The 19,985-nt window shown below is 46.3% G+C and overlaps 1 protein-coding gene across 2 annotated transcripts in view; it reads right to left on the bottom strand.

Annotated features, from left to right (window-relative positions):
- Window positions 1-19,985, bottom strand: part of SYNJ2 (synaptojanin 2) — a 494,632-nt gene that overhangs the window by 38,300 nt on the left and 436,347 nt on the right. For both annotated transcript variants that reach the window (XM_069234571.1, XM_069234573.1), the window contains exon 23: window positions 1,527-1,670. In XM_069234571.1, coding sequence (XP_069090672.1) covers window positions 1,527-1,670 — 144 coding nt within the window. The remainder of the gene's footprint in view (window positions 1-1,526; window positions 1,671-19,985) is intronic.

Here is a 19,985-nt window from a genome sequence, read left to right as displayed (position 1 = left end):
TGTAGTGTGTTCTGAGGAAACTTGCTGTCCTTTACTCCTACTTACCTGGGCTCAGGGGTGGGGTACTTTACTTACCTTTGGTGTTTTCCTACACTCCCAGCGCCCCTCCACACACTACACTTGCCTAGGGGGGAATTTGACATTCGCATTCCACTATTTTAGTATACGGTTTGTGTTGTCCCTAGGCCCACTGCAATCTATTGTATTTTCTACTGTTTGCACTATTCTATGACTGTTTACCTACCTGATTTTGGTTACTTGTGTATATATTGTGTATAATACTTACCTCCAGAAGGAGTATTGCCTCTAAGATATTTTTGGCCTTGTGTCACTAAAATAAAGTATCTTTATTTTTGGTGATACTGGATATTGTCTTTTATTGTGTATAAGTACAGTGTAACTATAGTGACATTGCAGGAGCTTTGTATGTCTCCTAGTTCAGCCTTGACTGCTCTGCTACAGATACCCACAGACAGCTTAAGCTGCTAAAACACTGCATACATTTCACTAATAAGGGATAACTGGACCGGGTATAAGGTGTAAGTACCTTAGGTACCCACTATAAACCAAGCCAGCCTTCTACAAGTTCATGCACTCTGCACTCATTCTCCAGAAACTGCTGGGTTTGACATTCAGTAGTTGCCAGTTTGCTCCTGGTACCACCATTTGGACAAAGTCAAAAAGGCTGTTTTCGGTGTGTACTGTGTCTAAACTAGGCTGAAGGTGGCCCAGAAGCCAATGGTCTCATCCTTCAGCTATATCCAGCAGCCAGTTGGTTCACAGTACAATTTGATGCTATATGTGAAATACGCAAGATCATGAGCTTTGTATGAAGGGACAAACATTGTCTGCTGCATAAAGAACCATAACCTCCCTTCAACAACATTTTATGTGGTTATGTGTCTCAGGTAACAGTGGAACAAGCAGCAATCTTCAGGCATACTTTACAGTGAGCACCATAATTCAGACTCCTGCCTCCCCGACCATCCCCATCCATTTTAGCTCCTATAAAAGTATTTGTTTCTCTTTGTTTTACTTGGTGCAGCAAAGCAGAGGATGGTACCCATGCTGGTGTTATGACACACGGTGTCCATCTCAGTGCGCTGTAAACATTTATACACTGGAATTCGATGAGGGCTGCCTCCTTATGATTGCGGAAATGTTGCAATTCATACTCTTTCAAGGTATTTGAGATTAGATATTATATTGGTATTCCCAGTCTCTGGTGTAGGAGTAAAGCCTTCAGTGTCTGGTATTCTACAGACTGGCGCTCCTTCCACAACCAAGTCATACACAAAGATAATATCTACACAAGTGGGAATCATATTAAGCATTATTATTTGGCTTATAGCCCATGTCTTCAAGTACACTGTATCAGTGCATGGCCCACATGATGAAGTATCTAAACTATGCACTGAGTGCTACAGAAATAACTTCATTAGTATACCATTCTGAGAAGCAAAGCAGAAACACTGTCTACAGCATGCAAAATATGTATTGAGCAAAAACAAAATGTAAAATATTACTTTGAGGAGTAAGGCTGCTTGGAGGAGGAGGTCTCCGAGGAGGACGGGGTCTACTTGGAACTGACAAAGACCTGCTTGGCGATCGATGACGAACATCTCCAACAGCTTGATGTTCTTGCTTTAAAATAGCCAGGTCGCCGTCATCTGAAATATCACAAGTCGTGAAATAAACAGGTACATAAGCAAATCCTCAAACTTTTTACCAGATGGGAAAACATCTTCATTTTGACTGACATAACACATGTGGATGACTGGGTATCTTTCATGCGTAATTTACATGTTCAAACTTACCTTACCACTTAATTTTAGGTAACTGGGTGTGATGCACCATTGAAGCTCCTGATATACCGAAAGCTACCCAACCCCCCCCCCACCCACCCCTGGTAACTCACGGTTCCATTCCTTAACCCTAAACACTAGCACTGTGGAAATGCTATAATGTTGCTGGAAGCTCTGCTTACTAAGTAGAATTTGAGAGAGTAGAAATACTAATTATGTAAATCAGCAGTCCTGAAATGAGTTCACACATTCAAAGTTTTGCGCCTCAATGCTCAATCTAGGAGGGGCATTTCTAGGACCATAAGATTGGGGGGTCGGGAGGTGTTGAGCCTGATATTGCTCAATAACTGCGATGTGTACCAGGCTAAAAAAAAAAAAGGTTGTCAGAAAAAAGGGATTGAATGTGAGGCAGAGTTGATGGGGGTGTTGGTAGTGAAAGCTTTGAGGTAGAAGGTCCTTGGGTGTAAGAGGTGCAGCGAAGTATCCCTTTAAAAATGAGAAGGAGAAAGCTGACAAATAGATTTATTGAGTTGAACAAATGCCGTTGACACTGTCACCGTCAGGTTACAGAGCCACGGTTGAAAAGACAACACAGGAAACTGAATTTCTGCTGCAGTGATGTGTAGAATACAAGTTCCAATGGCAATAAAATTGCTTGGTGGGCTAATGCAGCAACTGCACTTGAATAGTTAATCATGAAGTTACTTCATATTAAGCATTCCATAAAGCATGAACCTTAGTGGAGCATTTTAAAAAGAACATTTTACATCATCATGTGTATCTCAACATTAAGGTGCCGCACAAGCCACAATATTGAATGCATGGAATGTGGTTGAAAATAGATTGCAAAGCAGAATATGATGAGGCTGGAATAGTAACGTATTCTTGGACATTACCAGGCAGCATACTGCACTTTAAGTGTCTGCGTGGCAGATTTTTCACTAAACATACTAACATTTAGAGATACAGATAAATACAACTATTTTCTGCCCTTAACCAGACGATTTATCGCCACATGCTGGAGCAAGGATTAAGAAAGTCTGTTGACTCAATTGTTTTTTAATGTTGGGCAGCCCCAGCTGACATTTACAACAGTGGAAAACCATTCCTGCTGCTACATTGGACAGCACCTGGGATGTAACTACAAGGCACCAGTCTCCGACCGGAACCCACCATTTTCCACTGTTTTGTCACCAATTTATTCACGGAAGATAAACAAAACCTAAACATTCTAATTTCCATTAGAACCCGCTGTTAGCTGCACTATGACAAAAACATCTTTTTCAAGTTCACTACTGCAAAATAAGTATGTATTATTAAAAAAAATAACGAGTAATGATATATGACACAATATTGTTATCTTGAGTGTCTGTTGGATTTACAAACCACTCAGCCTTGGGCTTATGGTTTATGATTCCACCAGAACACAGGTGAGTCTCCGTAGAAAGAGCTCAATTATTTCAGAGCCGGGGTCCGTGTACAGCAGCCTTCTCAAATGAGTAGTTAATGAGCTGCTGGTAGCTCTCCAACTACCTGTAATTATCTCTCTAGTGTTCAGCCTATCCTATTAAACTAGAAGCATTTGCTTGGTTGAATATTATTATACATATATATATATATACATATATATATATATATATATATATATATATATATATATATATATACACACACACACACACACACACACACACATATATATACCAAAATTTAACATTTTGTATAAAAGACAGAAATGTGAGGCCACAATAAAGATTGCTGACAATGACGACATCAGAACCTTCCTCAACTAGGGAGAACTCTCCTTGACCTGGAAGAAACAGCAGCCCTGATTCTCCTCAACCTCTCAGCAGCATTTGAAGCATATCCCACCCTAATCAAAAGACTTCATCCTATTGGAATCCAAGGAGATGCCTTCAAATGGATCACCACCTTCCTGACAGGAAGAACCCAGAGAGTACGCCTACCATCTTTCAACTTGGAACCCAGGAACATCATCTACGGTGGCCCTCAAGGCTCGTCCCTAAGCCCTACACTGTTCAACATCTACATGACCCCTCAGCCAACATCGTGAGAACCCACAGAATTAACATCATATCCTAGGCAGATGACACCCAGCTGATCCTCTCACTATCAGATGACCCCTCCGCCATGAAGGCCCATTTCCACAGGTGCATGCCGGGCATTGCCGCCTTGATGAAAGACAACTGCCTAAAATTCAACACAGACAAAACAGAAGTGCTGATCTTTGGGAACAACACCTCCCCATGTAACAACTCCTGGTGGCCTTCAGAACTAGGACCAACACCAACCCAGACAAACCAAGCATGCAACCAAGGTATCATCCTGGACAGGTCCCTCAAGCCCTAATCACCAGCCGGCTGGACTATGGCAACACAGTACGTAGGACAGCAAGCTCCCCATTGAGAAGAGATGTCAATTCAAGATGTGGTTCCCACACCTACGGAGCCCTACACAATCAAGGACCAGCATACATCAACCACCGTCTTAACTTATACCATCCCTCCAGACAACTTCTCTCCTCCTCCCTCTTCCTTGCGCACCCCCCAACATCCACTGAATCAAGAGTGGAGGATGCTCCTTCTCTTACCTCATGGCAATATCCAGGAACACACTCCATCAGCACCTACAGACCTCATCTCTCATTTGGAACTCAGGAAAGGACTGAAGACCTGGCTGTTCAAGTGAACACCATAGCAGCAATGGTTGCAGCGCCTGGATACCGTCGTGGGTGATTAGCTGCACTTTACAAGTCCTGATTGATATTCAGAACTTATGAGATGATGTTTGGAGAAAAATTGTTTCATTTCCAAAATATATTTTAAACTGACATTTGATTAATAAATTATGCAACATTGGAAATACTTACTAATATTATTCCCTTAGTAGCAGAGGCAGTGCAGCTATGGCTGTTATGCATTACGCTTACTGAGGCATTTGAAATTGAAAAAACACTTTTTTTTACATTACTGCTGGCAACCCTGTCTGATGCACTAAAGTGATCACTACGGGGAATCTTTCATATGGTGGCCACTTATGTAATTTTGTCTGATGTGGTCATGATTACAACACTAATATTATTGGTAGCCCAGAATCATTTTCATTCATTACAAGTAGTTTCTATTGCAGAAAAGGTTGGAAGCCCCTAATGTACAGGCTAAGCAGAGACCCATCACACATCCATCAAAGCACTCCCAACCCTTTGATAAACTACCACTGGGCACAGCGGAGAACACGGTTGTAGGAAGTTGGCTCTGTATGTGCTATTTCAAAGTAAGGAATAGCATGCACAGAGTCCAAGGGTTCCCCTTAGAGGTAAAATAGTGGTAAAAATAGATAATACTAATGCTCTATTTTGTGGTAGTGTGGTCGAGCAGTAGGCTTATCCAAGGAGTAGTGTTAAGCATTTGTTGTACATACACATAGACAATAAATGAGGTACACACACTCAGAGACAAATCCAGCCAATAGGTTTTTATATAGAAAAATATCTTTTCTTAGTTTATTTTAAGAACCACAGGTTCAAATTCTACATGTAATAGCTCATTCGAAAGGTATTGCAGGTAAGTACTTTAGGAACTTCAAATCATCAAAATTGCATGTATACTTTTCAAGTTATTCACAAATAGCTGTTTTAAAAGTGGACACTTAGTGCAATTTTCACAGTTCCTAGGGGAGGTAAGTTTTGATTAGTTTTACCAGGTAAGTAAGACACTTACAGGGTTCAGTTCTTGGTCCAAGGTAGCCCACCGTTGGGGGTTCAGAGCAACCCCAAAGTCACCACACCAGCAGCTCAGGGCCGGTCAGGTGCAGAGTTCAAAGTGGTGCCCAAAACGCATAGGCTAGAATGGAGAGAAGGGGGTGCCCCGGTTCCGGTCTGTTTGCAGGTAAGTACCCGCGTCTTCGGAGGGCAGACCAGGGGGGTTTTGTAGGGCACCGGGGGGGACACAAGTCCACACAGAAATTTCACCCTCAGCGGCGCGGGGGCGGCCGGGTGCAGTGTAGAAACAAGCGTCGGGTTTGTAATGGAAGTCAATGGGAGATCTCGGGATCTCTTCAGCGCTGCAGGCAGGCAAGGGGGGGGTTCCTCGGGGAAACCTCCACTTGGTCAAGGGAGAGGGACTCCTGGGGGTCACTCCTCCAGTGAAAGTCCGGTCCTTCAGGTCCTGGGGGCTGCGGGTGCAGGGTCTCTCCCAGGTGTCGGGACTTAGGATTCAAAGAGTCGCGGTCAGGGGAAGCCTCGGGATTCCCTCTGCAGGCGGCGCTGTGGGGGCTCAGGGGGGACAGGTTTTTGTACTCACAGTCTTAGAGTAGTCCTGGGGTCCCGCCTGAGGGGTTGGATCGCCACCAGCCGAGTCGGGGTCGCCGGGTGCAGTGTTGCAAGTCTCACGCCTTTTGCGGGGAGCTTGCAGGGTTCTTTAAAGCTGCTGGAAACAAAGTTGCAGCCTTTCTTGGAGCAGGTCCGCTGTCCTCGGGAGTTTCTTGTCTTTTCGAAGCAGGGGCAGTCCTCAGAGGATGTCGAGGTCGCTGGTCCCTTTGGAAGGCGTCGCTGGAGCAGGATCTTTGGAAGGCAGGAGACAGGCCGGTGAGTTTCTGGAGCCAAGGCAGTTGTCGTCTTCTGGTCTTCCGCTGCAGGGGTTTTCAGCTAGGCAGTCCTTCTTCTTGTAGTTGCAGGAATCTAATTTTCTAGGGTTCAGGGTAGCCCTTAAATACTAAATTTAAGGGCGTGTTTAGGTCTGGGGGGTTAGTAGCCAATGGCTACTAGCCCTGAGGGTGGGTACACCCTCTTTGTGCCTCCTCCCAAGGGGAGGGGGTCACAATCCTAACCCTATTGGGGGAATCCTCCATCTGCAAGATGGAGGATTTCTAAAAGTTAGAGTCACCTCAGCTCAGGACACCTTAGGGGCTGTCCTGACTGGCCAGTGACTCCTCCTTGTTTTTCTCATTATTTTCTCCGGCCTTGCCGCCAAAAGTGGGGCCTGGCCGGAGGGGGCGGGCAACTCCACTAGCTGGAGTGTCCTGCTGGGTTGGCACAAAGGAGGTGAGCCTTTGAGGCTCACCGCCAGGTGTGACAATTCCTGCCTGGGGGAGGTGTTAGCATCTCCACCCAGTGCAGGCTTTGTTACTGGCCTCAGAGTGACAAAGGCACTCTCCCCATGGGGCCAGCAACATGTCTCGGTTTGTGGCAGGCTGCTAAAACTAGTCAGCCTACACAGATAGTCGGTTAAGTTTCAGGGGGCACCTCTAAGGTGCCCTCTGTGGTGTATTTTACAATAAAATGTACACTGGCATCAGTGTGCGTTTATTGTGCTGAGAAGTTTGATACCAAACTTCCCAGTTTTCAGTGTAGCCATTATGGTGCTGTGGAGTTCGTGTAAAACAGACTCCCAGACCATATACTCTTATGGCTACCCTGCACTTACAATGTCTAAGGTTTTGCTTAGACACTGTAGGGGCACAGTGCTCATGCACTGGTACCCTCACCTATGGTATAGTGCACCCTGCCTTAGGGCTGTAAGGCCTGCTAGAGGGGTGTCTTACCTATACTGCATAGGCAGTGAGAGGCTGGCATGGCACCCTGAGGGGAGTGCCATGTCGACTTACTCATTTTGTTCTCACCAGCACACACAGGCTTGTAAGCAGTGTGTCTGTGCTGAGTGAGGGGTCTCTAGGGTGGCATAATACATGCTACAGCCCTTAGAGACCTTCCCTGGCATCAGGGCCCTTGGTACCAGAGGTACCAGTTACAAGGGACTTATCTGGATGCCAGGGTGTGCCAATTGTGGAAACAATGGTACATTTTAGGTGAAAGAACACTGGTGCTGGGGCCTGGTTAGCAGGGTCCCAGCACACTTCTCAGTCAAGTCAGCATCAGTATCAGGCAAAAAGTGGGGGGTAACTGCAACAGGGAGCCATTTCTTTACACAAGCCCCCCCCAGCCCACAGGCCAGGAGACTCAGCCAACGCTGGAAGAGTCTTCCTAGTCTGTCAGGCGAGGAAGAGTAGAGGAAATGGCTGGTTTGTTGCAGGGCCTACTCTGCCTTACATCCTCCTGTTCAGGTCATTCCCTCTGGGGAACTGACCCACTTCCACAGTGATAGGACCTAGTCTGAACTGCCTCTTGTCTGTGCTTTTTATGTCTTCACCCATTCTCTCTATTTTGAGGTCAGAGGTATCCACCTCTGCTAATCTTATCTTAGCCAGGGTCACCCCTAGCTTACCCAAAGAGGTTACCCAGAGCTGGAGTAACCCCACCATGACCAACAGGGTCAGGGGGCCTAACTTGTTATTTGGCATGGGGTCAGACCACCAGGCCAAGGATAGTGCAGCCATAAAGGCTAACACCCAGCAGAGGCCACTGACAGCTGTCAGTGCCCAGAACCACACCTTTAGCTCTTCACCTACAAGGGAAGGGGCTAAGTTACAGGCTTCTTTGGGTTCAGGTTGCCTGTCTGCTGTATTAGAGTGGGGGGTTACCACATCTTGTAGAAAACACCCTTCTTCCACTCTTTCTTCTGTTAGCTGAGGAGCCACCCACTCAGGTTTAACAGTTGCCTGACTAGCCAGGACTTCTTGTGGGTCAGGTTGGACTTTATCAGGGCCATTTTTGGAGTTCTCCCCTACTGGAGCAGAATCTCCTTGGCTTGCTGTAACCTTGGCTAAAGGTTGTCCACCCTTCCTACTCTGTTTTCTTTTCTTCTTCTTCTGGGGCCTGCTTGCATTTACTGCAGAGGCAGGACTTCCAGAATCCTTGGGAGAGGACTGGCACTGGACTAGTTCCTCTCTTGAGCTCTGACTAATCTCTGGGTAGTCATTTCCAAGGAGACAATCAAGGGGGAGGTCTGCACTGACTACTACCCTTCTCCAGCTAAGAGTGCCACCCACTTCTATGGGCACTAAAGCCACAGGCCTCTTAGTGACCCTGTCTAGGCTAACTCTTACCCTGGCAGTCTCACCTGGGATGTACTGGTTTGAGAGCACCAGCCTGTCATGCACAATAGTGTGACTGGCACAAGTGTCTCTCAGGGCAGTGGTTGGGATTCCATTCACCAGTAGGTGGTGGAAGTGTCTACTTCCCTCTGGAATCTCCAACTCACCTGTTGGGCCCTGTTTCCAGTTGAAGGCTATGAAGACCTCCTCATCTGAGGAGTCATCTCCCATGGCTACACTGGTTACCCCTGGAATCTTGTTCTGGGGTTTGTTTTTGGGACAAGAAGTGTCCTTGGTGTGGTGCCCAGACTGTTTACAGTTGTGGCACCATGCCTTAGTGGCATCCCAGTTCTTACCCTGGTACCCACCTTTGTTTTGGGTTGTGTCTTGGGGCCCACCCACCTGTTCTGGTTTTTGGGGGCCTACAGAGGACTCTTTTTCTTTGTTTCTAGTGTCACCCACTTTCTCCTGGGGAGTTTTTGTAACCCCTTTCTTTTGGTCACCCCCAGTGGAAGTTTTGGTTACCCTAGTCTTGACCCAGTGGTCTGCCTTCTTTCCCAATTCTTGGGGAGAAATTGGACCTAGGTCTACCAGATACTGATGCAACTTTTCATTGAAGCAGTTACTTAAAATGTGTTCTTTCATAAACAAATTATAAAGCCCAACATAGTTACACACTTCATTTCCAGTTAACCAACCATCCAGTGTTTTGACTGAGTAGTCTACAAAATCAACCCAGGTCTGGCTCGAGGATTTTTGAGCCCCCCTGAATCTAATTCTATACTCCTCAGTGGAGAATCCAAAGCCCTCAATCAGGGTACCCTTCATGAGGTCATAAGATTCTGCATCTTTTCCAGAGAGTGTGAGGAGTCTATCCCTACACTTTCCAGTGAACATTTCCCAAAGGAGAGCACCCCAGTGAGATCTGTTTACTTTTCTGGTTACACAAGCCCTCTCAAAAGCTGTGAACCATTTGGTGATGTCATCACCATCTTCATATTTTGTTACAATCCCTTTGGGGATTTTTAGGATGTCAGGAGAATCTCTGACCCTATTTAAGTTGCTGCCACCATTGATGGGACCTAGGCCCATCTCTTTTCTTTCCCTTTCTATGGCTAGGAGCTGCTTTTCCAAAGCCAATCTTTTGGCCATCCTGGCTAACTGGATGTCCTCTTCACTGGGGTTATCCTCAGTGATTCCAGAGGTGTTGGTCTCTCCTGTGAGGGAACCAGCATCTCTGACTATTATTTGTGGAGTCAGGGCTTGAGAAGCCCTGCTCTCCCTAAGTAGGACTGGAGGGGGGGAATTTCCCTCCAAGTCACTATCTTCATCCTCTGAGTTGCCATCCTCAGAGGGGTTGGCCTTTTCAAACTCTGCCAAAAGCTCCTGGAGCTGTACTTTGGTAGGTTTGGGGCCCATTGCTATTTTCTTTAGTTTACAGAGTGACCTTAGCTCTCTCATCTGTAGATGGAGGTAAGGTGTGGTGTCGAGTTCCACCACATTCACATCTGTGCTAGACATTATGCTTCTAAAAGTTGGAATACTTTTTAAGAAACTAAAACTGGTTCTAGAATCTAATTCAAACTTTTACAAACTTTTAAACTCTAAAAGAAATGCTAAACAGGATCTAACACAAGGCCCTAGCAGGTCTTTTAAGAATTTAGAAAACTTTTCAAATTGCAAAAATCAATTTCTAATGACAATTTTGGAATTTGTCGTGTGATCAGGTATTGGCTGAGTAGTCCAGCAAATGCAAAGTCTTGTACCCCACCGCTGATCCACCAATGTAGGAAGTTGGCTCTGTATGTGCTATTTCAAAGTAAGGAATAGCATGCACAGAGTCCAAGGGTTCCCCTTAGAGGTAAAATAGTGGTAAAAATAGATAATACTAATGCTCTATTTTGTGGTAGTGTGGTCGAGCAGTAGGCTTATCCAAGGAGTAGTGTTAAGCATTTGTTGTACATACACATAGACAATAAATGAGGTACACACACTCAGAGACAAATCCAGCCAATAGGTTTTTATATAGAAAAATATCTTTTCTTAGTTTATTTTAAGAACCACAGGTTCAAATTCTACATGTAATAGCTCATTCGAAAGGTATTGCAGGTAAGTACTTTAGGAACTTCAAATCATCAAAATTGCATGTATACTTTTCAAGTTATTCACAAATAGCTGTTTTAAAAGTGGACACTTAGTGCAATTTTCACAGTTCCTAGGGGAGGTAAGTTTTGATTAGTTTTACCAGGTAAGTAAGACACTTACAGGGTTCAGTTCTTGGTCCAAGGTAGCCCACCGTTGGGGGTTCAGAGCAACCCCAAAGTCACCACACCAGCAGCTCAGGGCCGGTCAGGTGCAGAGTTCAAAGTGGTGCCCAAAACGCATAGGCTAGAATGGAGAGAAGGGGGTGCCCCGGTTCCGGTCTGTTTGCAGGTAAGTACCCGCGTCTTCGGAGGGCAGACCAGGGGGGTTTTGTAGGGCACCGGGGGGGACACAAGTCCACACAGAAATTTCACCCTCAGCGGCGCGGGGGCGGCCGGGTGCAGTGTAGAAACAAGCGTCGGGTTTGTAATGGAAGTCAATGGGAGATCTCGGGATCTCTTCAGCGCTGCAGGCAGGCAAGGGGGGGGTTCCTCGGGGAAACCTCCACTTGGTCAAGGGAGAGGGACTCCTGGGGGTCACTCCTCCAGTGAAAGTCCGGTCCTTCAGGTCCTGGGGGCTGCGGGTGCAGGGTCTCTCCCAGGTGTCGGGACTTAGGATTCAAAGAGTCGCGGTCAGGGGAAGCCTCGGGATTCCCTCTGCAGGCGGCGCTGTGGGGGCTCAGGGGGGACAGGTTTTTGTACTCACAGTCTTAGAGTAGTCCTGGGGTCCCGCCTGAGGGGTTGGATCGCCACCAGCCGAGTCGGGGTCGCCGGGTGCAGTGTTGCAAGTCTCACGCCTTTTGCGGGGAGCTTGCAGGGTTCTTTAAAGCTGCTGGAAACAAAGTTGCAGCCTTTCTTGGAGCAGGTCCGCTGTCCTCGGGAGTTTCTTGTCTTTTCGAAGCAGGGGCAGTCCTCAGAGGATGTCGAGGTCGCTGGTCCCTTTGGAAGGCGTCGCTGGAGCAGGATCTTTGGAAGGCAGGAGACAGGCCGGTGAGTTTCTGGAGCCAAGGCAGTTGTCGTCTTCTGGTCTTCCGCTGCAGGGGTTTTCAGCTAGGCAGTCCTTCTTCTTGTAGTTGCAGGAATCTAATTTTCTAGGGTTCAGGGTAGCCCTTAAATACTAAATTTAAGGGCGTGTTTAGGTCTGGGGGGTTAGTAGCCAATGGCTACTAGCCCTGAGGGTGGGTACACCCTCTTTGTGCCTCCTCCCAAGGGGAGGGGGTCACAATCCTAACCCTATTGGGGGAATCCTCCATCTGCAAGATGGAGGATTTCTAAAAGTTAGAGTCACCTCAGCTCAGGACACCTTAGGGGCTGTCCTGACTGGCCAGTGACTCCTCCTTGTTTTTCTCATTATTTTCTCCGGCCTTGCCGCCAAAAGTGGGGCCTGGCCGGAGGGGGCGGGCAACTCCACTAGCTGGAGTGTCCTGCTGGGTTGGCACAAAGGAGGTGAGCCTTTGAGGCTCACCGCCAGGTGTGACAATTCCTGCCTGGGGGAGGTGTTAGCATCTCCACCCAGTGCAGGCTTTGTTACTGGCCTCAGAGTGACAAAGGCACTCTCCCCATGGGGCCAGCAACATGTCTCGGTTTGTGGCAGGCTGCTAAAACTAGTCAGCCTACACAGATAGTCGGTTAAGTTTCAGGGGGCACCTCTAAGGTGCCCTCTGTGGTGTATTTTACAATAAAATGTACACTGGCATCAGTGTGCGTTTATTGTGCTGAGAAGTTTGATACCAAACTTCCCAGTTTTCAGTGTAGCCATTATGGTGCTGTGGAGTTCGTGTAAAACAGACTCCCAGACCATATACTCTTATGGCTACCCTGCACTTACAATGTCTAAGGTTTTGCTTAGACACTGTAGGGGCACAGTGCTCATGCACTGGTACCCTCACCTATGGTATAGTGCACCCTGCCTTAGGGCTGTAAGGCCTGCTAGAGGGGTGTCTTACCTATACTGCATAGGCAGTGAGAGGCTGGCATGGCACCCTGAGGGGAGTGCCATGTCGACTTACTCATTTTGTTCTCACCAGCACACACAGGCTTGTAAGCAGTGTGTCTGTGCTGAGTGAGGGGTCTCTAGGGTGGCATAATACATGCTACAGCCCTTAGAGACCTTCCCTGGCATCAGGGCCCTTGGTACCAGAGGTACCAGTTACAAGGGACTTATCTGGATGCCAGGGTGTGCCAATTGTGGAAACAATGGTACATTTTAGGTGAAAGAACACTGGTGCTGGGGCCTGGTTAGCAGGGTCCCAGCACACTTCTCAGTCAAGTCAGCATCAGTATCAGGCAAAAAGTGGGGGGTAACTGCAACAGGGAGCCATTTCTTTACAACGGTTCAAAGACTTTCATGTGGATAGCGTGAAGAAAGGTGCCTTTCGACCCTCTTTGTTCATGATCACTATAAAGTTACAACTAGAACATAGTGCTGAAACACGTGACAACTAGGAAACAGAGAAAAAAACACTCTGCACGGCATCAGCTCAAGCAACCAAAAAAAATGATGAGAATAACTGTACAACAAGCAAGCAATTCCAATAGGTCTTGCATTTGCCAGAGAGCTACGGGCATTGTAAATGTCATTGTTTTTTTAACTATGTGTTTTGGTTTGCAGTGCAGTGGATGCATGTGGTTTGGTGTGTAAATTATGTGGGTTGAATTGGAATTGTTAGTTGTATAATTGTGTGGGGCGGAATAATGTGGTGTGTAGTGTATTTGCATAGTGCAATTATGTGACATGGTGAATAGATGGGGTGAGAGCTGCACAGAATAGATAGAGAGGGATAGGTAGTTTGTGCACAAAGTGGTGAATGAATTCTACATAGAGGAGCAGAAATAGTGTGTGAGAAAGAAGGGAACAGGAGGCCACAGACGCATAAAGAGAGATATCCTGTTTATGTATAAGAGACCATAAGAAGAGGAGGAGCGTGTGGGTATGAAGGACTGAAATGTTGAAAATTCACAGGAGGGAAATTGTGCTTCAAGACCTGAAGTGAACTAATATGAGGGGGGCAGGGGGGGAAGTGGGTGAGACAGCAAGAGAGAGAGGTATGATTAGGAGGGGCACCCAGACAGTGGGGAGAGGGGATGTGAGAGGTGGACTTTTGCACAGTGCAAGGTGACACAGGAAGATTGCATGTGTGAGCAGGCAGTACAGAGAAGAGACAGGGCATATTAGTGGAACTGCGAGATAAGAGGGTGTAGTGGCAGTGCAGTGTGTATTTGAAATGTGTGGAGTTTAATAGTGTGGCGTGTAACTGTTTGGCATTGAGTGAAATTATGCCTATTGAAATTAGGTGTCATGGTGTGGAGTGCATTTATGTGGATTGCTGGTATGTGGCATAGAAGGCATTTATGTGAGGTGTTTTTATGACATATTGAATTGAGTGTAAATACGTGGAGTTTAATTATGTTGCACTGAGTGTTATTATGTGGAGTGTAATTATGTTGTGTAGTGTTGAGGTGGTGGTGTTGCGCTGGTGCTCAGGTGGTGCTGAGTTGGTGCTGTGCTGAGGGGAAGCTGCACTGATGTTGAGGTGGTGCTGTGCTGATGCTGAAGTGATGCTTTGTTGGTGCCAAGTTGCTGCTGAGGTGGGGCTGCGCTTATGCTGAGGGTGGATCCATGGTGGTGGTGCACTGATGCAGACGTGGTGCTGTGCTGATGCTGAGATGGTACTGTGCTGATATTCAGGTGGTGCTGTGATGGTGGTGCATTGATCCAAAGTTGGTGGTGCACTAATGAAGAGGTGATGCTGTACTGATGCCGGGATTGTGCTGTGTTGATGCTGAGGTGGTGAAGAGTGATGCTTTGGTGGTGCTCAGGTGGTGCAGTGCTGGTGGTCACGTGGTGTTGAGTGATGCTGAGTTGGTGCTGCATGGGTGTTCAGGTGATGCTGGGTTTGTGCTGCATGGGTGCTCAGGAGATGCTGGGTTGGTGCTGCACTGGTGGTGTTGTACTGATAAGGTGTGGTAATGCTCAGGTGGTGCTGTGCTGATGCTAAGATGGGGCTGGATGATGCTGTGGGGGTGCTGAGTGATGCTGTGGTGGTGCTGAGTGATGTTGCGGAGTCATGCTGAGGTGGCGGTGCTGCGCTGGTGCTCAGGAGGTGCTGATCTGTCGAGGAATTGGTGCTGGGCTGAGGTGATGCTGTGCTGATGAAGTAGTGCTGAGTTGCTGATGAGGTGGGGCTGCGCTGGTGCTGAGGTGGGGATGCACTGGTGCACTGATGTGGCGGTGATGCTAAAATGATCCTTAGCTGATGTTTAAGTGGTGCTGCACTTGTGGTGCACTGATGCAGAGGTAATGCTGTGCTGATGCTGAGGTGGTGTTGAGTGATGCTAAGGCGATGCAGTGGTGCTGAGTGATGCTGTGATGGCGCCGAGTGATGCTGTGCTGGTGCTGCGCTGATGCTGAGGTGTTGATGCTGCACTGATGCTGACGTGAAAGGATGCGGAGGATGAGAAAGGTGATCCTGGAGATAAATATTGTTGAAGTTTATCATAGATTGTTGTCACACTATTACTAATTTCTAAATATGCATTTGAGGCTTGTGGACAAAAGATGTAAGATTACTTGAGCACATGTACAGACCACTTGAGGAGCTTTGGGAAGCTGTGAGGGGGGATTGTAGAGAAACAGTGGGTGGAGTCAGGGGTGTGTGGAAAGAGAGTAAGAGAATGTGGGGCATGTGCAGTGTCAGGAGGCCTGGAGAGAGACTGTAAGGAGAATGGAGCACATGAAGAGGCAGTGCAGGTGAGAGGAGCTATGAGCACTCAGACAGACCATGTCACAAACTGTGAGCTTATGTACAGTGTTAGGAGCCCGCAATGTCATTATAGCTTTTAGCCTCTAGACCGCTAACACCATCATATTTTGTGGTTACCAGGTCCCAAGCATCAAGAAGGAAATGTGTTAAAGGAGTGCACTACACTCTATTACTCTTACTTGTGCCCTCTAAACCTCGATAATCCATTACATCACTAATTGCTGATGACACTGTATACTGAAATAACTATAATCGACTACACTTGAGTGCTAATTGCAGCAAAAATGTGGTAAGCGCATAAAGGCGTGTGAGGGATGTGTTTGTAGAGTGGGGGCTACTTGGATAGGGCAGTAAATTTGTGAATGTCAGGAAATTCCAGAGCCAAACAAAATTATGTGGAGGAGGCCTGGGTTTCCATAACAACTAGTAGTCTGAACTCCTATCTGGAAGTGCTTTTATACATGATAATAAAGAACTAGACTGAACTATAAAACACACATAGGTGGCACATATATTATTTGTGAATATGTACTTTTAGACTTGTGTAGTTTATCCAGAGATATAGCGTGCAATACACATTCCTTCCTCCTAAGAAGCATTGCAGAACTAAAACCTAATGTCACTTTTAAAAAGAGGCTACAGCAGTTTCGGCTTGTGAAGTTTACAGGGGGTGGGGCAGCCGGCACGCGGGGAAGGTGGTGGGGGCATATTAAAAACACATCAAATAAAATACCTCCGCTCCGATCCGTGCGCTACTCCTTTCCTCTGTCGCTGCAGGTACAGGCTCCCAGCCTGCCCTGCGGCCAATCCTAACGCTGCTCGAAGTAGCATCAGGATTGACTGGGAGTGCCCAGCCAGGGTACTCCAATGGGCAGACTGGGGGCCTGTGGAGGCTCTCTCCAGCCCAGCAACAGTGTTGCTGGGCTGGAAAGAGCCCTGTGCGCATGTGTGTTTGGCTGGCCCAAGACAGCTGCCAAACACACATTCGCTTTGAGGGGGAGTGCTGAGCACTCCCCCTCACACTCGTCACCCCACATGCCCCGCCCTTTAACAAGGGAAGGATATTATTATCCTTTCCTTGTTAAAGCATTTGCAGAAGTTGCTGCTGGCGGGGGAGACGCTCCTCCGTCCTAGCGGAGGAGCCGCCACTGGGTTACAGAGTAGGTAAACAATGAGGCACCAAAGTTACAATTTTTCCACAATCATAAAGTATTAGACATTGAACATAGCTGGGAAATGAACAAAAGTGCCACGGTGATGACAATTTGATGTTAAAAGGCTGGTTGGTTAACCAACATTACCTAGCAAAACTCACCCTTCCCTTTCAGAGGCTACCTTTGACCTCATCTTAGTTTAAGCTGTGAAAACTGACATTACGTTGTACACAGCATTACATGACATGATGCAACTCCTAAAATGAAAACCACCTGTTGGAATCAGAAGTACTCGAAAGAGGAAAAACATTAATAAAATGACACATGTCCTGTGTGTAAAATTTGTTCAGGGCCTGAAGCATTTAAAAATGCTCACAACATCTGTGCTTAATTAACGGGTGCTTACATGCAACAGAACATCAAAACAGAGTGGGGGTTGGGCTCCAATACTACAGATTAGACTGGAAGTATAATCATTCCACCTGTTGCGTGTGTACACGGAGGGGGCACGGGCAAAGCGAGCATGGGAGTGAGCATTCACATATGTGAAGAGCTGGTCAAAATAAAAACAAGGTCAGTGGCAAGCACTCATTGATCACCTTAAGGAAATATTTCCCAAAGCAATCACAACCGTTCACAGACAGGCCTTAAGCGAACCTGTAATAACACGAACAGCAGCTCCACTGTATAAAACAAAGTGGAACCTACTGTGGAAAACAAGATGAAGGGAGCGAGGGCGGTTTCAAGGGGGCAGTTAAAGAGGCAATGCCAGTTATATCCTTGTGGGGCCCAGAGTTGCCATTGCAGTGTTTTTTTATTTGTTTTTGTGTCTATTTATCATTTTTCACAGGAAATATTTGTCTAAATAAACTGTAAGTTGCATTTTCAGTGTTGTTTTTAAATGCAGGCTTGTGGGCTTATTCTGATACCATCATTGCACCTGCAGTCACTTAGCAACACAGCACCCTCCCTCGAAGCAGCTCTGACCGGAGCAAAACAGCTGGTCTTTTCCTGCTACAGACGCAATGAGAAAATTAAAGGGGGCAGAGTTAAAGCCACAAGAATTAATAGCTCTCCATTGCAAGCCGAGCCTGTGAGCTGCCTTCAATACAAAAGAATATCTGCCACATAGAAGGAACTGGGACGGACAAATGCTATAATGAAATGGAAGCGGCTAGGGGCCCGAGCACCCAAAGTGTAACACGAGCTGGTAAAAATAAAAATAATAGTCCCCCTGTGAACTGATAAAAGAAACAAAGTGTAATTATATTTTATTTAGTCCCTAATCTGTGAGAGCACCAAAGAGAAAAAGGAGGGACAAAGAGGCAGGACTGTCCACTAGCAAGCAAGGATTTTTAAAGGACACTGAAACAAACAAATAAGAAGCAGGGGGATGTCGTTAAACCCACAGAGATGTGTACTAAAGTATAAACGAGGTTGCATGCCTATGCTCAACCTAAAAATGAGCAATGGCCCTAAAACCTACAAAGTCAGAACTATAAACATATATTATAAATAACCTACTAATATGGGTATCAGCTACCAATTTATTTGTATTGATACTCATTGCCCAATTCATGTTAATTTAAATGCATAAACAATATGATCCAGCATGATAATGCTTAACACTGCAAAATTCGGTAGCCAAACAAATAGATTTGAAGAATACAATTTGTTTGCTTTACATACTTTGTGGTTGTAGTGAACATGGTAACAGTCTTCAACTCAAGAACAATCTCAGTTAGCCAGCATTTTCTAATTAAAAAAAATGACTTCATGGAATAATTTTTGTTTCAATTCAACAAATGTGAACATTTTCATTAATCAGTGATCAACAGTTGTCTGTACTCAACATAAACAAAGGAAGGCAACCAACCTTAACAAGTCTGGCCTCTTCATAATTGTAGATAAAACAATTAAGGTGTTTAAACATCCCATAGATCCAATAACATATGCTTTTGGCTACCTTATATCACACCGAAAAATTATATTTTAGAAAGGCAGATTCTAGTATGACACAACAAATGATGTAAACAAGAACAATTTGTTACTATATGTTTGTTCACTAGAGGAAAGTGGTAGAAATGTATACCATCATTGTGGGTGTGTGGTGGTGGAGGAGCATGAGAATAACACTTCTGCAAGCTGAGGCAGTTTGGACGTACCCGAAGTAAGAACCTAAGAGGTCTAGACAACCACAGTTGTAAATAGCCAAGGCCCCACCTTTAGCCATTTTGCAGCAGCCACATGTCTACTGAATCAAGGATTTAAAAGGTGTCATTGGGAGCCAACGGAGTGTAAAACATTACACAGTATATGCAAGAGAACTGTATGGCTTAGTTAACTGAAACCTCTTCATAATATTTGTAAACCCATGCACTTACTAATAGAGGCTTTCACATTTTTCTTCTGCTCACTACAATATACAGCATGTGACAATGGGTCAGTCCACTTTAGCCATTGGCAAACCACTGTGAGTTATGCCATTCTTTCCTTTCACACGGAGTAGATCCACACATAAAGTAGTTCCCTTAACCCCTTGGGCACCAAGAACATAATGGTTACGTCTGTGGCTGAGGCGCCACGGACGTAACCATTACGTCCTAGTACTGGTCCTCGGGGGAAGCGCTAGTGCTGCCCCCGATGTCTGCGTCCCCACCCCCCAAGGCAGGGCTGGAAGAGGAATCACTTCCCCTTTCACCCCCAACCCCTCCAGTGACGTCTGATGATGTCAGCACCCAATCGTGTGCTGACCTTATCAGAAGTCACCTTGCATCGCTCTGGAAGCACCAGGGATATATATATTTTTTGTTTACTTAGTGTTTGGGGAGCGACCCCTTAGGCAAAGGTCCCTCGACTGGGAGGCAAATTGTATTTAGGCCATTTCTGCTCCCCCCTTGGGGGCAGATTGTCTTATTTTTATGAGGCCAATCTGCCCCCAAGGGGGGCAGAAACTACTAGACACAAGGGCTTTTTTTTTTTTTGCATCAATTTCATGCAAGGGAAGCGACCCCTTAGGCAAGGGTCGTTCCCCTGGGAGGCAAGTTTATTTTAGGCCATTTCTGCCACTAGGCACCAGGGATTTTTTTTTTTCGCCAATTACACGCAAGGGGAGTGACCCCTTAGGCAAGGGTCGTTCCCTGGGGGTGGGGGTAATTTATTTTAGGCCAT

Source organism: Pleurodeles waltl, chromosome 5, assembly GCF_031143425.1.
Source record: "Pleurodeles waltl isolate 20211129_DDA chromosome 5, aPleWal1.hap1.20221129, whole genome shotgun sequence".
Taxonomy (NCBI): Eukaryota; Metazoa; Chordata; class Amphibia; order Caudata; family Salamandridae; genus Pleurodeles; species Pleurodeles waltl.
The sequence above is the reverse complement of the archived record's forward strand: the minus strand, read 5'-3'. Positions and strand labels throughout refer to the sequence as shown.